This window comes from Panicum hallii, chromosome 3 (assembly GCF_002211085.1).
Source record: "Panicum hallii strain FIL2 chromosome 3, PHallii_v3.1, whole genome shotgun sequence".
In the NCBI taxonomy this organism is placed as follows: Eukaryota; Viridiplantae; Streptophyta; class Magnoliopsida; order Poales; family Poaceae; genus Panicum; species Panicum hallii.
Window position 1 is genome coordinate 1,680,909 of NC_038044.1, and position 18,121 is coordinate 1,699,029.

Here is an 18,121-nt window from a genome sequence, read left to right on the forward strand (position 1 = left end):
CCCACAGATGATGACGGTGACAGTGATGAATTCATATAGAGATAGCTTGGTCAGGTACGCACATGCAACAGTTAAACTTGTTTTCATTTCAACTTGTAGCCACATGTAGTCACTTGTTTCCATTTAACACATGTAACCGCTTGTTTCCATTTCAACTTGGTTAGGTACATGGTGAAGTGCATGCGAGTACATGCTGACAAGGAGCACATTGTGGTGCCGTACAACCCAGGCAACCATTGGGTTACACTCATCATCAATGTCAGGAGCAAGCAAGTCTTCTACCTTGACTCGAGCATTCCATCAGATGAGTCGGGCGCGCCTCAGATACGTGATTATTCTCTAGTCATCTCAATCCTTGACGAGTAAGTTTGTTGTTTGCTTTAGTTTTTTATCATTTGCCCATTTTAGAAGCATTTGTAATATAACATCCGGATGTCTGTGTTTAGGTCTCTTGACAGACATCTTAGGGCCGAAGAAGGATACAAAGAGCAACGTCAAGTTGCGTTTACACATCACACCGCGTGGACGGTAACTACTATAACTAAATCGCTTTACTATTACGATGTTTTCTTGGTTTTAAGTGTCGCAAAATGCTAATTTCTATCTATCTTTGACATGTAGTGCACACGGCAACCCTCGGGTAACTCATGTGGGTTCTATGTTTGCCACAACATGCTTCTAGTTGCAGAGAAACCGGATTTCACGGTAAGAATTCTCACGTGTTCTAATTAAAGAATATCTATCTTCATCTTGTATTCTAACTGCTTGTAATTATATTTCGAAGGATGAAGATGATTATTTCAATCAAACGACGCTTGGTAACGTGAAGGATATCCGAGAGAGGCTAGCGGAGTTCCTCACGATGGAGGTGATCAACCCAAAGGGGGAGTTCCATTTATCATAGCACGACAGCCAACATTGAGCTAGATTGAGAGACTTGCTTTGCATGTACTCTATTGTTCTTATCGATCATTGTTGTTTTGAGTTAGGTTGAGCCTTGTTTTGAGTTTTGGACGAGGCTAATTGATTGTACATGTGTTATATAATACTATCTTTGATTGTGTGTATCGCACTGTGTGAATTGTATGGATGCGTGCGATGGTTGCGGTGAATTCTGTGAATTGAAATCTTTTGCAGGTATTTGATTGCAGCTGCCAAATCCTGGCTAGTTCCAGGATGCAGCTGGGGAAAAAAGGCCCCTGTTGGGGGTAGAGTAATGCAAGACGCGCCTCGCTTAGGGCGCGACTCTCATTCGGCTCCCAGGGGCGCCTGTGTGAAGCCAAGGCGAGACGCGCCGTAAGTGAGGCGCATCTCTCATCTGTGACTAATGCAAGACCCGCCTAGCCTAGAGCGCGTCTCGCATTTGGCTCCCAGAGGCGCCTGTGTGAAGCCAAGGCGAGACGCGCCGTAAGTGAGGCGCGTCTCCCATCTGTGACTAATGCGAGACGCGCCTAAACTAGAGCGTGTCTCGCATTTGGCTCCCAGGACGCCTATGTGAAGCCAAGGCGAGACGCACCGTAAAAGAGGTGCGTCTTGCATTTTGGTAATCTGAGATGCGTGTGAGGCGCGTCTCAGATTACTTTTTAATCTACGACGCGGTAATGCGGGACGCGACCCCTGCGCGTCTGGCATTTTGCCTAGGGCGCGTCTCAGATTACAGTTTCTGGCGTAGTGATTGTGTGCTAGGCTACATTCGATCACAATACGCGATACACATTTTGAGTAGGTTTAGCTACGGCCATTTTGGAACCGACAGTATGTGTGATGTTTGGATGTGTATGTTTAACTATGAGTATGTTTAAGTTTGAATGTGCGAATGTTTCAAATTTTTACTTGTGAAATTGGAATATATGGAAAAATTTTGTGAAGATGGAGGGTGGATTGAATGCCAGGGCACGGGCCGGCACGGCAGGCTGGGTCCATATGGGAAATCGGGCCGGCCTAGCACGGATAACAGGTCTTTGTGCCGTGCGTGGGCTGATGTCTCGGCACGTGGGCTGGCCTGGCACAGCACGATTAAGTAAACGGGCTAATCGTGCCGAGTCTAATCGTGTCGGGCCGACTCGGGCCCGGGCCATGCAGTGCCGGACGGCCTGAATGGCCAACTATAGTCCTAACATGTGAGCCAACCACAGCAACGTAGTTCCTGTGGCTGGCGGTGGAATTGGAATATTTCTCTTCATTTCACAACCGCAAGCTGGTACTTCGCAATGAGACATGACAGTCACCGTACTGACTAGCAGCGCAAAAGGCATTCATCTTTTCCTCTGACACTCCAGGAAGCACAAGTAATATCCGTATAAGGCTGTCTCCACCGGTAGACTGTAAAACGTCCAATACTCTATCTATATATAGAGGAAGATTCCGTTCTCTATTGCTTCAGCAGCGTTCTCTAAATGGTCCTCTAAAATAGAGAACGCTACAGGTTTCCTCTATATATAGAGATTCTCTCTCCTCTTCTCTATTTTTTTCTTTACGTTTCAAACACTGAATTAAATAAAAATAAAATATGTCCATAGCGTTTGAGGTATAATAAATACGTACGTACAAAAATTTAGAACAAAATACGTTTCTAATATAGGGTTTAATGTATAGAGAACGAGATTTAGAGAATGTTGTTGGAGAGAAATGAGATATAGAGGAGAGAATCTTGTAGAGAATTCTGTAAATGAAGGATGTAGAGGATGGGATTTGGAGGATATCGCTGGAGACAGCCTTATATCAGTAGTCAGGAAGCAGTGCGAGCCCTCCAGGGGGCAAGTGTAAGCTTTCTCATGACATAAAGACCACGCTAGGATCATCATATAAAATTAATAGATCCTGATTGGTAACAAGACAACCGTATTTACAAAATAACAAAAATCCAGAAGATGATAGTACGAGGTCGATAAGACTACTAACAAGGTCAAATATACTTGTACCACAGTGCAAATCCAGATTTCCGAACCATTCCAACAGAAGACTTCTGGTGACTAGACTAGCCTGTGGTTTTTAGAATCAGAATTCAGGAGCAGCATATAGCAGGAAGCAGTAGAACAGGACATGGATCGGCTACCTCACACGGTCGCACCTCATAAGCTCGGATAGTGATCAATGGGAGACAACTCCAGCACCATATCCGGTGAAGCCCTCGGCCAGATGGAGAGTTCTCTTCGGATCGCTTACAGCTTGTCTGCATCCTCAGGCTTGACCTGCCGGCGATAGTACATGATGTGTAGCTTTTTGAGGACCCTCGAGTTCATCACCAGGAACGGACAAAAGCCACCGCAAGAGTGCCCTTCAAAGAGTTCATCGATGAAGAATGTCATGCTTGACAGGTGATTGAGAACACAGTCAGCATTTATCTGCTCCTCCCAATACTCTGCAGCTAAGGGCACATGGCTTCTTGAATAACGAGAGTCCTGGTAATACACAGGAGAAACATTTTACAAGCAGCTGCTGGAACATTAATATAAGACTGAACGAACATCTGTTGCTTGGGGCTTACTATGATTCTGAGGTCCCTGAGGTTGGGAGAGCTGTTCAGCAAGCATGCAACTAATGTGGCAAACACTGCGTGATTGTGATCCAGAGCAAGGGTAAGCATTTGCAATCCAAGTAAATAGTTTTTCTTGGGCAATCTCTTCGGCATTGCGACCTTGGGCAGGCTCAAGACCTAATCAGAACATCAATCGATCAAATTTTGCACCGTTTTTATAATGTAGTTCCAACTTCGACATGAAAATCATTTGAATTATATTTGACAAAAGTATTTGAATCAAGTTTTAACTGTGTATATCCTTTAGGGCACTACTCAACTATTATCATGTAAAACTAAATTACGTTAGTCCTAAAGCAGAGTGACTGATCTAAACACTTGGGCTGTGCTAGGATTATGATAAACACCTAGAGGAAAAAACAAATAAGATATAATCTGGAGAGTATTGTGAGAAAGAAAAATATAAAGGCTAACCACCTTGCATTTACTATCTTTATTTAAAATGCTATACATATTTCTCGGAAGAAGCATATATTTGGAGCAAGCATAAATCCATAGATAATTTTATTGCATGCCACATATGTCTGATCTAATCCACCGCATATCCTCCAGCTGAAGAGGCGTGGTGGCATGATACTAAACTCAGCACCGCCGCTATCGCCATGTTCATTTTGTATGAAAGAAATAATCATCACTGTCTCACTGATAAGCAAGAAGTCTAATTCCATGACCGATGAAATTAAAGCAAGTGCTTCCACGACACATTCCTTATAGAAAAAGTAGGAATCCTTAAGCTAAGTGGTCAAAATATTTGATGATGACAATTATCAATTATGGATTGTCCTTTATAAAAATCAAAGACTGGTCTACCGTATAATTTGAAATCTATATCAGTGTTTAAGTAGAAAGATTTGATGTTAGCGATACCATGATCAATTAAAACGTTTTTTCCTTGCCAAGCTAGTACAGTATTTCAGGGCTGACACCTGTTGGCTGATGGCATCATAACCCCAAACCCTTGTTTCATCTTTTCTCTTACAATTGCAACAGTAAGTATCATAATCATTGTAGTGTCCTTGAACTATATTCGATCATTTCTGGATGAGGTGGTCACTAGCAAAGGATGTGCTACAGTAGCACACATCAAAATGAAGTGCGCCATGATTGAAAATTTATTTAAAGCGCTGGGTTACTATAAAAGCATTTTTTGGTGATCTCATCATCATGGCAGCTGCAACTAATGTACATTTCAGTAAAAATAACTTGTACTTTTCAGCTTACAATTTGGCATAACCTCAGTAAATGATACGACTAAGCAGAAAAGATAAGCAAGCATTCATCAAACTAACTGACCTGAGGAAATTCAGGTGACAAGTGAAGCTTCTTGGCAGAACTGAGACTACCGAGAAACATCACCATATTCCTAATCTCGTCTGTCTGCCTATGCTCCCTCTTCGCCATCTTGTTGTAATCAAGCATCTCCTCGATCTCAGAAAACGAGTAGTCTTCATCGGAGTCCATGGTCTCCTGGAGCCTCCAAGAGTATTCAGGGTAGCTGTACGAGAAGCCCAGCCTCACCTTGTCCAGGCGCGACGCCTTCTTCACCGAGACGCAGAGCGGGCGGTACGAGTATATGAGGAGGTCTTTAAGGCATGACGCGCGTATGACGATGTTCCGTGCCTTGTGGATGTTAAAGATCTCCAAATGCTCATGGCGCTGCACCGAGAGATGAAACGACGATGATCACCATCCGTCGCGGTCACTCCGTGAAGCCGGAGCGACCGCAGAGCGCGCAGGCCGGTGATTCTGCCGGGCACCCGGAGCCGCCAGTTGGAGAGATACAGCGAGGTGAGCGTCTTGCAGGCGTACACAGGGGAGGGCAGGTCGTAGCACTCGGTGTACTTGGTGTTGGTGATGCTGAGCTCCAGGAGGCCGCCGCTCCCACAGAGCTCGCGGAAGACGCCGAAGAACCAGTCGTCGTACAGGCCCATGTACTTGAAATTGATCTCGAGGCGGCGACCGGCGCGGCGCGGCCGTCGAGCACGCGGCGGAGGGCGCACATCCAGCGTCTGGGGTCCTCGCAGTAGTCCTCATCGCCCTCGTCGGGGAAGTCGCGGCGGTTGAAGGTGATGACGCGGAGGAGGCGGCGCGGGAGCGTGGCGAAGACGCGGGCGGGGCCAGCGGCGGGAGAGCGCGGCGTAGCCGCGGCGTCGCGGAGCGGCACGCGGGCGAGGATGGCGTGGAGGGTGGCGTAGTCCAGCGCGCTGAGCCGGTCCTCCGCGTCGGCAGCGTGGGCTTGCGGAGGAGGAGAGGGCCTCGCCCTCTTCATCGCTGGTGGAGTGCGCTCCTGCTCCATGGGGGCGGGGGAACCGATGGGGGATGCGTGCGTGATCGGATTGGATGCGAGGAAGGGGGAGGGTTGTGCGGGGCAGGCGTGCTTTCTTTTCCCGCCAAATTGTGCAAAGCGCGCGTTTTCTATTCCCGGGGCAAGCGACATGGCGGGCGAGGGGTGGCATGGGCCCTGGTAGGTCATTGGCTCACGGGAGTTCGCAAGTGGGCCGAGTGTCTGGTTAAGGCGATTTCATTAATGGGCTTGGCCTGGTGCTACACCGGATCTCTCTCTTATCGTCAATGTTGTGGCAATCTTTAACTCGATTGAAGTTAAAGATGTTTGACTTAGGGATAAACTAAAAACGAACTATAATTTTAACGGATTAAATGGCTGGGATATTTCTATTTAATCATCTGCAACGAAGATGGTTCAACTTCGATATTTTGCCTTTAAGGATTCCCTGATCAAGTGGCCTTGTGTAGCCACCACCAACATTGCATAATTCCGAATTCCTAGTGCTGGGACTGCACTCAGATGTGTGCGTGAAGATGCAGCACAAAGATGCTCGACTGTGATCGTCTGATCGATCAGTCTGTGGCGTACAGATCACTGAAGGTCTCAAGGATCAAGATGTTGTATTCATATTGTGCTGTGGAGTCTGAATCTCTGACTGAATAGGAGGAACATACATATATTTCATCATTTTCAAGAAGCTTTAGGTAGGCAATGCTTTTCATAATTAATTATACCATCACCTGCTTTGCTACTCCAGCCTTTGATCGCCATTAACCACACATCGTTGCATTATATGACTAATCTATCTTGGCTTGGATGCTTGGTGCCGTCTTCTCCGTGCACCTCCTCGCCGACGCCCACGCCACCAGCCGCTATGGCTGCAGCGGCGCCGTTGGTAAACTGCAGCTTGAGCCTGCCGCCCTCGCGCGTTGCCTGCAGGAGATCCTTCCCGGGGATCACCACCTCCAGCAGCACGAACCGCCCATCCTCCCGGAACGATCGGAAGCACACGTGCGGCTTCCCGCCGCCGCGCCCGATCGACCGTATCGGCGGCGGGAACGACGGGGGCCGTTTCTCAGCCTTTCCTTCTTCCACGGCGCCGGCGGCGGCGTCCTTCACGTCGCTGCTTCTCTCCGTGCCCGTCTCCTTGCTGTGCCCACTGAGCGCGCCGGTCTCGGCCTCGGCGTCGCCGTCCTTGAGCATGTCGTCGGCGTCCACGGTGCTCTCGGAGCCGAGGCCCTCCGTGCACAGCAGCAGGGACGCGGAGCTCTTCTTCATGCAGAAGCTCGCGCTCCTCTTCACGGTGGCCACCGTGCTCGCCGGCTTGGGCCTCAGGAGACCGTCCAGCGACGAGTCGTCCTTGCTTAAGTTGCTCATCTCGGCCTCGGCGGCGATATCGAGCCACGACGCCGTGCGCGGAGGAGGGCGAGGGCGAGGCGGTGGCTGCGACACGAGGATGGCTCGGTCCGGCTGCTGCTTCTCTTGGAAGTGGAGCTCGCCGAAGATCTCGGTGAAGGACGCCGGGTCGATGGGCTTATTGGGGTGGATATCGCGGTTCCACGCCGACAGCGCCTCCAGCAGAGTCGGGTTCTCCGGCAGCGGCTTCTCGAACAGACGCCTCAGCCCACCATCCGACGCCATGGGCGCAGCCATCGACTGCTTATCTCTCGAGAAAATGCGCTGCAAAGAAGCAACAGAAGTGAACAAAAGTTTCAGTTTTTCTGTGTGTGCTGTTCAGGATTCAGAAACCATGTCAGTTGTGAGAGTGCCACCAGGAATTTACCTGTAACAAAAATGGAGTCGGTTCAAGTATGATGTCAGCGCTGAAGGAATTGCAGAACAGTTTGAGGTGCGTGACCGTCAGCTAGACTCTAATTTTTGTGTTGTTCTGATGAATTGTAAGGTAGAGACAACGATGTATATATATACTGATAGAAAAAGGAGGGGTGGAGAAAGATGCAAGGCTTTCTGTGGCTGTGGAATTGGAATATTTCTTCATCTCACAAGTGGTGCTGCCACTGCAACTTGAGAATATGACCGTCACTTACAGTGCAAAAGAGCCTTCGTTTTTTTCTATGACCGTCAGTCTAACAAGCACAAGTGTGAGTGTCCAGAGAACAGCAATCACTCCTGGCATTCATGATACATACGTTAAGAATGCAAATTTGCAGTGAAATAATCAGGTGTCTCTGGGATTCAGTGAAGGAAAGGTCGCTTCAGTATTCTGATCCTGTAAATTGTATTTGACCTGTCCTAATGAACCATGATGGTGATCAGTGCAAGTGTCTGGCTTGAGCAGATTATATTCACCAGGATGGAAATTCAGATAAGACGAGCATATCAGTCCTGGATTGAGTGATACATACGTTCGGGAACCCAAATTTCCAGTGCGATATTACAGCTCAAAGAGGCATCTTTGTACTGGCACCAGTGACTTACTGGTTCAGTATTCTGGGACAGGAATTGACCTCTCCTCATGGTGCGTTATCTTGCACTGGCAATTTCCTGGAACGCGCAAAATATGTAAGCTCAAGATGGACGTTCTGATAAGTATAGCGTACAAATCTGTCCCCCCCAAATCCGATTCTGATCTTAAGTGATGCGAAGAAACTTAGAACATTGCGATGGCAGCTTGACAATTTTCTCCGACTAGTAGTGCACTTGTCACTGAATAACACCGAAGTTATCCTGAGGAGGGAATACGGCCTTTCATGCCTGAACTTTCTTCTCCGAACTCTGAAGCATGCCTGGTTGTCTGAATGAAATGGCAATTGGAAATCGGTGATCTTTGTGGTTGCCTGCTTATACTGTATCATCTTTGTAAACCTGGAAAATCTATCCAGTAAGCCTGTAAACGAAAAGGACTGGAGAGAAGATAGAATATAGCAACTTGATGCAATGAAAAGGGTCGTGGATAAAGTGCTTGAGAACTCAGTTCAGTCAGTTCATTGGAATGCAAAAAGAAGCTCAGTTTTTTATGACCGTCACTCCAGTAAGCGCAAGTTAATGGGTCTTACAGAATTCAGTGCTGGCTTGCATGACCCATACGTTAGGAATTGAAGTTTGAGCTCAAGTATGGCTTGGCATCTTTGTATTGGCACAGATGAGCCATTGCTTCAGTATTCTTAAGCTCAAGTTGACCTGCCATCTCCTCATGGTGGTGATCTTGCAACGCTATTTGTCTGCCCCGCGCATACTGATCTGTCTGCCCAAATCAGACTGGGAAATGCTTCGCGTACAGCTCAAGCACAAATATGCATTTCAACCATTTGATGCATATATTAGCTACCATTGAACGGAATGGTTGCACATGTTCGTGTGGTGCTGGAACAGATCGAAGACTGGACCGATGATTTTTCACCGACCGCTGCTGTACTTGTCACAGAATAACGCTAGTGTGATCTTGAAATTGGAGTGCAGAACTTCCAAACACCGACAGGGAATAAAGGATGTGGTAGTCGTAACAACAAAGAGCAAATTGTCCCATTGGTAGCGAAACAGGCAGAAATCAAGGTAACCCAAATCATCCTTTGATTGTCTAAACTTTCTTCAGCGAAGCAGGCCTAAATTTCTAAATGAAATGTTAATTGGTGTTGCCTTGCCTGTTCACGAAAGCTGAAAGATCTTTGCACAGATTCTGCAAGCCTTTAATCGAAAAAGGAGTGAAGTAGAGGAGGTAGAATAAAGCTATCTGATGCAATTATAGATGGTATGCATACGATGCTTGAGAGCTCAGTTGTAGACAGTTCAGCAAAGGAAAATTATACTGTGGAAAAGGATAAGCAACTCAGAGAGCTAAGACAGGTAGAAACATAAGCTTAAGTTTTCAAGACTAAAGCACAAGAGTGATCACTGTGACTGATCAGTCCAAAATTATGAAAGGGAAGCAGCAGATGGCAGAATAAGGTACAATACAATGAGAACAAGCACAGTAATGCAGCATATAACACATCTGAACATTCAGGCACTTCATAATTTAGGCATCGGACAGATGTATGTACAAATGAAAACATCAGCATCTTTCATTCACTCAGACAAGTAATCATTAGAAAGAAACAGAAGTTAGTGATGACGAGAAACTCAAATATCAAAAATACCATGACCACAATACAGCAAAGAAATGATAAGCACATAGAAAATGCAAAATGTGCAAGCAAGCACTTCATGCTGCTATTTCAGGAAACACTGGGTCAGTCATCTAGTACACAGCAACGATGGAAATGGTGTTTCACTTCATCTCCATGCTTCGATCCGTTCAACCTTGGAGTTTATTCGGCTCACGATGCTCACACCTCTTGATTTCTCAACTGCAGGTGTAGTACGTGTACCAGACTGACCCTTGCTCTTTCTTGCCCTCCTACGATTCAGGCTTCGGTTCCCCTTGCCTTGAAGAAAATTTGTAGCATTCGCACCGGAAGCATCAGCAATAGCAGTCGGACTAGCATTTGCAGGTTGCAAGCAGCTAGTAGAGTCCTCCACACTCGTTACGACTTCACTTGCCTGAGCAGTGACTCCTTCAGTGGTATTAGTTTCATTAGATTTATCACCAGTGCTGTGTGCAGGACTGCTCAGAAGGGGCTCTTCCTTGGCAAAAGAAGGGCGCCTGGATCCATCCTCAAGGAGAGAATCCAGTGTCACGCTGGGTTTCTGATGCCCATTTTCATCAGATGGATCCTTCTGGGGCAGCAAAACATCCTCTGGATTGGACTCCCCTCTATCCTTGAGGGTCTTTTGTACCAGCATCTTGAGAAAATTCATCACTTGGACCGCATACATTAGTGCAGTCAAAGGATCTGCCATCTGCTTGGTAAATGTGTTACAGTTAGCATGTGTAACCATCAGTTAGCATATTGCTAGTTTGATATGATATTACCACAATGCATTACCTGAGTCATATTTGGTGCAAAAACCATTGCAATATTGCGATCGTTCATCTTGTTTATCTGTTCTTCTTGGACTACATCAGCCATTAGATTAACAGCCCAGTCAAGCAAAGCTGCTTCAGCTGGTGGAAGGCATTTCGCAACCCGGGCACAATCCTCTTCCGATTGGCATTGCATCACCTGTTCTGGTGGGATAGAGTCCAGCACCCCGCTTGGCATCTCTCTAAACCAGGCCTGAAAAGAGATGAAAAAATAAATGGACAGACTCAAAAGTATAAGCTGTTAATGTCAAAAAGTTGATCAAACTCCTTGACTGCTTCCAAAAGCAAGATTATACTCTGCAACAGAAGATTGCTAAACAGCAAATCTACAATCACAACTTTGTACGCATTGGAAAAAAAAAGATTTGAGGGTTGAGGCAATTTGAAAAGGAGAAGATAAAGTTCTCAAAGAAAGTGAAAGTGATGTCTGTATTCTCTGGCAGGTGTTGACATGAAATTCCACCAGTGAAGGTAAGCGTGATCATTAATAACTCTTTAATTACTGGCCAGGTGATTAAGAAACCGATGCTCCCAATAGATTGATTATAATGGCATAAGCTTCATGATAGAAAGAAGATTACTTTGATTAGACCAGCCAAACAGTGGACATCAATGCCATCAGGAACGATTCCACTATTTAACTGGTCTCTTACAAACTCCTCCTGGCTATTCTCTGCATTTATACGGAAGATACCTTCTGCCTGAAAGTACAAAACAAGAAAACAGTAATTTGATCAGAACAAAGCTTCCAAACACCAATGGATACAGATTAAGAAATATAGGAGACCCTTAAAAACGCACCCGAAGACCACCCTGTTCATAAAGGCGTCTCTGCATCATCAAGAGGATTGTCGGGACACTGTTTCCTCTGGAATCATAGGAACACTGCATGGATTCTGTTGAAACTCCGAAGACACTTGCACTGCATATAACGTTTTGGTCAGCCAATGAACATGAACAGTCAAAGTAAACTGGCAATGAAGGTAACAATTTATGTTGTTCAGAAAATGCATATTAGCATGGCAAAATGAGCAAAATAGATGTGACTTGCAAGGATATGTCCACATGAAAATGAGACCTCCATCAATGATATCAAGGCATCTTTGAAGCACCAAAATTTTAATTTCAAATGGTGCCAAGAATATCTCTAATTATCGAGTGAGTTTTATTGATCATATACCAGCAATCCTTGAGTTTGAAGATTAGGTGCTAGGTCTTTGTGCCACTTTATCTTCTTTTGAAGTACTAGGCTCCCGTCATTCTATAAAGTGGAACTGATATAGAACCCTTTTCACCTTTTGTTTATTCTTTTCAGCCTAGTGCTGAAAACCGACATCTTGGAACTCCAAATATATTAAGCAACAAGATACCTATGTACTTTCCTTATACTTTGTGCTCTGTTCCTATTATAAGTCAAATAGTATAGGAAAGCACAAAAAGAAATTATTTGAACCCAAGGTCCACTATACAAACAATAGATGGTGGATGATAAAAACCTAAGTAATTTGAAAGTCTAGTGACAAAAATGAAAATCTAATCAAGACAAAATAGGCCATACATAAATCATGGAATCCCTAACAACTTTTTGGTCTTAATAATGATAGATGGTGTAGCAATCAACTTTATGTACCTAGTTCAATCGAAATAATTCTTCGATGAGGCAAGCAAGTACAGCAAAATCATCGAAGCTAGTCAATAAGAGTGCCTCGGAAGCATGATTGACCAATTATTTGATGGAACATGGAAAAAGTACAGCAGAAGTTTTTTTTCCATGCACAGTTGTGGTCCAAAGCATACCCACTATCAGAAGTTCATACCATACACATGATTCAAATGGAATTTAAATTCCACTTGAAGCTGATTCAATAATATTTCAGATCAAAGCAACATAGAGGTTGCAACACAAACAAAAGCCCCTGACCACCCCCCCCCCCCCCAAAAAAAAATATAGCACGCAAACTGCCGTTGAAATGGTAAAAAGTGCTGAGCTTTTAACGAGCTGTGTCAAGCAAACACCATTTATATTTTTTAACAAAACAGATTGGCAATCTAGTACTTCTTTTCTGCAACAGTTCATATCAAAGCACCACATAATTTGGAAAACACCCTCCAAAATTAAATTCAAATTGGGACTAAAAGAGTTATGTTATTGTATCTGTGAATTCAGAACATAATCAAATTTCTCAAAGCTTGAACTTAATACCAATCGATGAATGGAGCAATGAGACAAACCTTGCGCTGGGAGCGCGGCGAGGCACCTCGGGCTCGAACTCAACGGGGAGACCCAGGAATCCATGGAACCTATCGAACGTGACGTGCGCCACGTGCTGCACGTCCGTGGGCAACCCAATCTCCATCCCACAGCCGCCGCGTTCGCCTTCGCCGCCGCCGCCGCCGACCGTCCTGCACCCGAGCAGCGACTTCCGCAGCAGCTCAAACAGCAGCGCCAAGAACGACCACCGCTCCTCTTCTTCCTCCTCCTCCTCCCCTCCTGCTGCCTCTTGCCCGCGCCGTTCTTGGAGTCGTCGGCTTCCTGTAGATCCCGCAGGGTCTTCCGGGCTGCCGCTTCCTGGGAGCACGTCGCTGTCGGCATTGGCTAAATAGCGCAGCGAGGAGGAGGCGGAGCCGCGGCTTGCGGGGGAAGCGAGGTTGGTCGGGCCCCGGAGGAGCGCCACCTCCGTCATTGCTTCTTCCTTTTCGAATTCTCACCGGAATTATGAGCTGTGATCTGATGGTGCGGTGTAGGACCGATTTTGGGGCGATTTCGGATGAGTTTCCTATGGATTTCTCGGATGGTGGAGGGGGGCCAAATGCACCAAGAAATGATTGGGGGATTGTCGTGGTGGAGTTCTTGGTGCGTCCCAATTTAGGACTTCTTGATGTTTGCTTTCGACTGGAGATTGGGATTATTGGGGGCAGGATGGGATTGGACGGGGGAGAATTGGTTGTAGTGGTGCGCGTGGTCCAAATCCACGACGCAAATCGCAACAAAAATAATTGGCGCGTCGACAAACGGACGGCAAAAGGGGATTTTTAACTCCAGTAAGGAATCTTTAGCCAGAAGATGCAATTTTTAGCAGGAGATGATGAAATCTCGTGGGCTGTTTGTGTTTGGTGGAGAATGGATAGGATTTTTGTGGAGGTGGAGTTGGATTGAAGGGAGGGCTTGCGCTGGGGGTGATGGCACCATCATTCCTCTCCTGCTCCTACTCTTTTCATCCCCTTTATGCACGCATGGATGCGCATGCTCCTCGCGTCTCGTTCACGCGTGCGTTTCTTCTCTATTTAAGCTACTATACCCATGAGAGAGAGTCTTAACCTTTTATAACTGTCTCGAATTGCCTACGTCACAGAAAGTTTATGGGCTGGGTTAACTGCAAAACATGTCATGGCTTTCAGGGTACTTGAAAGATTTAACTGAACGTTTGGTGTTCTTGTCTCCTTTTGGGACCTACAAACAGATGGCTTTCCACCTTGCACCTTTTTCCCTGAAACCACCTCTATTTTAAATTACAAGTTTTGACGCATTAGCCTCAGGAAAGGAAGAGCCTACCAAGGAGGCCTAAACTATTTTTTACTGACAAGAAGAAAATATGTACTCAAACTCAAGCTAAACGAGATTTTAAAGTGGAAATTCGTTTTGAAAATATAATTCCCGTGTTCTATTTTGATAAAAAAAACTACGTTCCAAACAGCATGAAACTCCAAACCGGAAATCATGCCATGTACTGTATGGTCTGTGTTATCTTTCTGATTCATTTCCATGATACCAAAAGTCTAATTTGGTTCAGCTAAAAAAAGTTGATCAATTTGGCTGCTAGGGGCAAAGGTTAAGGGTACGGGCAAAATTTGCAGATAATAGTAATCAAATACCTGCTCCATCATGTTTTGTACCAGAAATTTTTACTAACGTGTTTAATTCACATGCCCGCAAAGCTGTCCATCATGAGAAACGCAGTACTAAACAGGAAGAAACCTTCTTCTCCTTCTCCAGCATTCATCAACTTACCCTACTTACTAGCTGCTACAAGTGCAATTTTCTGGCTGCATAAATTGGGAAATGCTTTTTTTTTTTTGCTATGTTACATCTAGAACGTTATCCATTTCGTGGCTGTGCAGGAAGAAAGATTCCATGCAATGCCATCCATCATCTGATGGGCACAATAAATTTCAGAGTTCTTCAGGTGCGAGAGACAAGATCTGCGGGTGCATTTACAGGAGAAATGAATAAGATACATATAGGATTCCACTGTTGATGACGTGATGTGCAGTGCTGTCCTCAGGATTGGGCTCACAAGTGTCACAGCAAGAGGAGTTTTTGGTAGAATTTAGGTATCAGAACAGAAGTACCAGAGAAAAGAACTACCAGCCAACAAGAGCTGATGAATTATTAAACTTAGGTATGTCCAATTATATGACTAATTAGGTGCCAGCTCATTTAGGTTTTCATGCATTTGATGCTTGCCAAAGCAGTACACATGCGTAAGAATTAAGTCGAAACGACATTCTGCCGTATCCTACCGTAGTACTAGCTCCTACTAGCTAGGCCGGTTGGTGCGGAGTCAAGAATCAAAAAGGTATTGCAGCGAGGACTACTGGTAATCAAGAACTTTGCTAGGATGGCCCATATACCGATCTGTATGGCAACTTTAGTTTGAAACTCTACCTGCCATTTTAAATGTTTCAGTGGCATTGTTTTAGAAGTTTAGCATAAGAATATTGCATTATTCTGTTTGTGTTTAATCTAAGACTATTATTGCTGTGCAGTGCTCTGATGAGCTGCACAATTGTAAATCTGTTTTTTTAGAAAAAGGATAAAGTTCCAACCTTTTGCATCATTCAATCCCTGAATGCTGTTACGGCGCCTGCCACCAAAACTTGAACTGTGTAAACTGATGTGTTTCGTCGTCCTGAGCAATGCAATGGACCAGCAGGGCCAATCCCTGAATGCTGGCAGAGTTACACCAAGAGAGATCATAACATAAGTGTGTGTACTATTGTTTTGATACAAATACTGAAGAGTGGCAAAGGAGTTACACCAAGAGAGATTATTATAGAAACTTTGTGTTTAGATCCTGGAGGTCACTTATCACATTAGGCGGAAAGGGATAGAGGGACAGCTATACAATATAAGTTCAACGCAAGAAGAGGCTAATAGGGTGCTGTTTCTTTTCTGCAAGAGAAGGAAGATGGTCAACTTGCCATAAAATAATTCTTCTTTGTTATTCCAGCAACTTAACTAGTATTTTTTATGAGAGAGAGAGGGAGGGAGGGAGAGAAGGGAGCCGAAAAACTGAACTGGCAGTATTCCTATTTTCTTCCTGAGAGCTTCTGTTGGATCAGAACAGCACAAGCCGCTTTTACAAAAATGACAAGTTGCTCCAGTATAATGCAGAAGGTTCAATGCTTGAGTTGGATCTTGCGATGGCACTATGCCATTACAGACAGTTAACAATTTGTTTATTTGGCCAGCTCGCTACTACAGGTAGACGCATCAGACGACTTCTTTTGCTTGGAAGCAGCAGGACATGCAGCCAGCATGGACCATGCATACACGCGTCGCAAATCCAACCTTTAAATGTAGCAGCTGCCTGAAAACTCTCTTTCTTTGAAATTATTTTTTTCTTTTATTTCAAAAAAAATCTACCAGAAAGACTTGTTCTGTGAATGAAAGTTCATTCAGTTTACTACAGAATACAGGTCCAGTGATGTAAAGCAGAGAGCGGCCAAACTTTGGCTGTATCAAGCTGACGTCAATCACAAGTGGCTGCCGTCTACGTTGTCTGCATGTCCATCAGGCAATATCTTCCGCTAGAAACTTACAATCTCCCCGTCTACTTACAAAAGTCGCTCACATGGCGCTATCCGGCCGTTTAGTGCCCATCCAAATACCTGTCCATGGAATTTCGCACAATATGTATGTCAGCATCTAGGGATGGCAATTTTACCTGCTGGTGCGGGTACCACAGGTATGGGTATAAAATTTTACCCATGAATACGGGTATAGGTACAGAATTTTACCGTGGTAGAGCACGGGTGAGAATTCTTACCTGCGGGTACCCACTGGGTGCCATCTCAAAGTATAATAACTATAGTGAATTATATGAAAGTGGCTGACCTGTGTGCAGCCCAGCCCATGTAAAATCCCCTCGTGTGTGGAATCAGCCTGGCCCACGTGAAAATGGACTTGTCGTTTGTGAGCTTGTGGAATCAGCCTGGCCCACGTGAAAATGGACTTGTCGTTTGTGAGCTTCTTGACCTTGACTTTTTAATCAAGGGGATTTTTGCCAGAGGACACTCTACAACGTCGTTTTTTGCTGCAGGACATCACTCAATCTTGCCTTTGCTGCTGGACACCTTTTAAGCGTGCAATTTTGCCAATAGACACTGCAACGAGTATAATATTCATTTTAAGAAAGATGGAGGGAGAAAAATTTGTAAATACCCAAACTACCCCTTGCTCATGCCCTAACGAAACCCGTGGGGCACCCCATCCCCCCGCGCAGCCGCCCTCCCCACCCGCGCGGCCAGCAGCAGGCCCCTCCCCACCCCCCGGCGCCGCCCCCCACCCTCCCCCCCCGGCGCGCGGCCAGTAGCAGCCCTACCCCCGGCACCGCGCGGCCAGCAGAGCCCCCCGCGCAACCGCCCCCCCCCCCGGCGCGGCCAGCGGCAGAGCCCCTCCCCCCCCCCGCGGCAGGCAGGCGCCCCCACCCCCCCCCCCCGCTGCAGCAGGCGTGCCCCCACAGCCCAGCCCCCGCAGGCGCCCCCGCCCCACGCTGCAGCAGGCGCCCCCCCCCCTCCCCCGCGGCAGGCAGGCGCGCCCCCACAGCCCAGCCCCCGGCCCCCCGCTGCAGCAGGCGCCCCCCCCACCGACAGGCAGGCCCCCACCTCCCGCGCGCCAGCAGCGCCGCCTCCGGCTTTCCATCTGCACCATCAGAGCCCGGCCACTTGTTCTCTCGCCATGAACTGAGCAGATCGTCATGGATTTACCTAAGAAACTCAACCTTTCATGGATTCCTGCAGGGTATGTCTTCAATCCACCAGTCATTTGCATTTTATGATTTAGATTTAGCGATAAATGGTTATGGGTTAATTTAATTGTTTGTTTAATCTGCATTTACGAATGCGTAGGATGGATCGTAGCTCAGCTTGTCGAGTTGTGATTCAGGTTCCTGCATATGTGGAGCAACCTGTTAAAGAGTACCATGTCACTAGCAAAAACAGCATTATTGTAGACAAGGACACTACAAATTGGATTGATTTCTCGGCTGAGCTAGATGCAATGGTCAAGCATGGTGAGCAGCAGGAGTTGCATGTATCATTCTTGGACAAAACTTGCAATGAATATGTGCGGATTGCTTCTGATGCTGCA

At 46.1% G+C, this 18,121-nt stretch overlaps 2 protein-coding genes and 1 pseudogene across 2 annotated transcripts; all 3 read right to left on the minus strand.

Annotated features, from left to right (window-relative positions):
• Positions 1-2,989: 2,989 nt before the first annotated feature.
• LOC112883854 lies at positions 2,990-5,958 on the minus strand (annotated as a pseudogene).
• Positions 5,959-6,475: 517 nt separating this feature from the next.
• LOC112884943 (protein FAF-like, chloroplastic) lies at positions 6,476-7,776 on the minus strand. The gene is made up of 2 exons (XM_025950590.1): positions 7,609-7,776; positions 6,476-7,505 (listed from the first exon to the last, which is right to left on the minus strand). The coding sequence occupies exon 2, from the start codon at positions 7,476-7,478 to the stop codon at positions 6,615-6,617; it is 864 nt and encodes a 287-aa protein (XP_025806375.1). The 5' UTR covers positions 7,479-7,505; positions 7,609-7,776; the 3' UTR covers positions 6,476-6,614.
• A 1,993-nt stretch (positions 7,777-9,769) lies between these two features.
• LOC112884942 (rho GTPase-activating protein 5-like) lies at positions 9,770-14,017 on the minus strand. Its single transcript, XM_025950589.1, has 5 exons — positions 12,982-14,017; positions 11,551-11,671; positions 11,331-11,450; positions 10,712-10,942; positions 9,770-10,625 (listed from the first exon to the last, which is right to left on the minus strand). The coding sequence occupies exons 1-5, from the start codon at positions 13,431-13,433 to the stop codon at positions 10,059-10,061; spliced, it is 1,491 nt and encodes a 496-aa protein (XP_025806374.1). The 5' UTR covers positions 13,434-14,017; the 3' UTR covers positions 9,770-10,058.
• Positions 14,018-18,121: the final 4,104 nt, after the last annotated feature.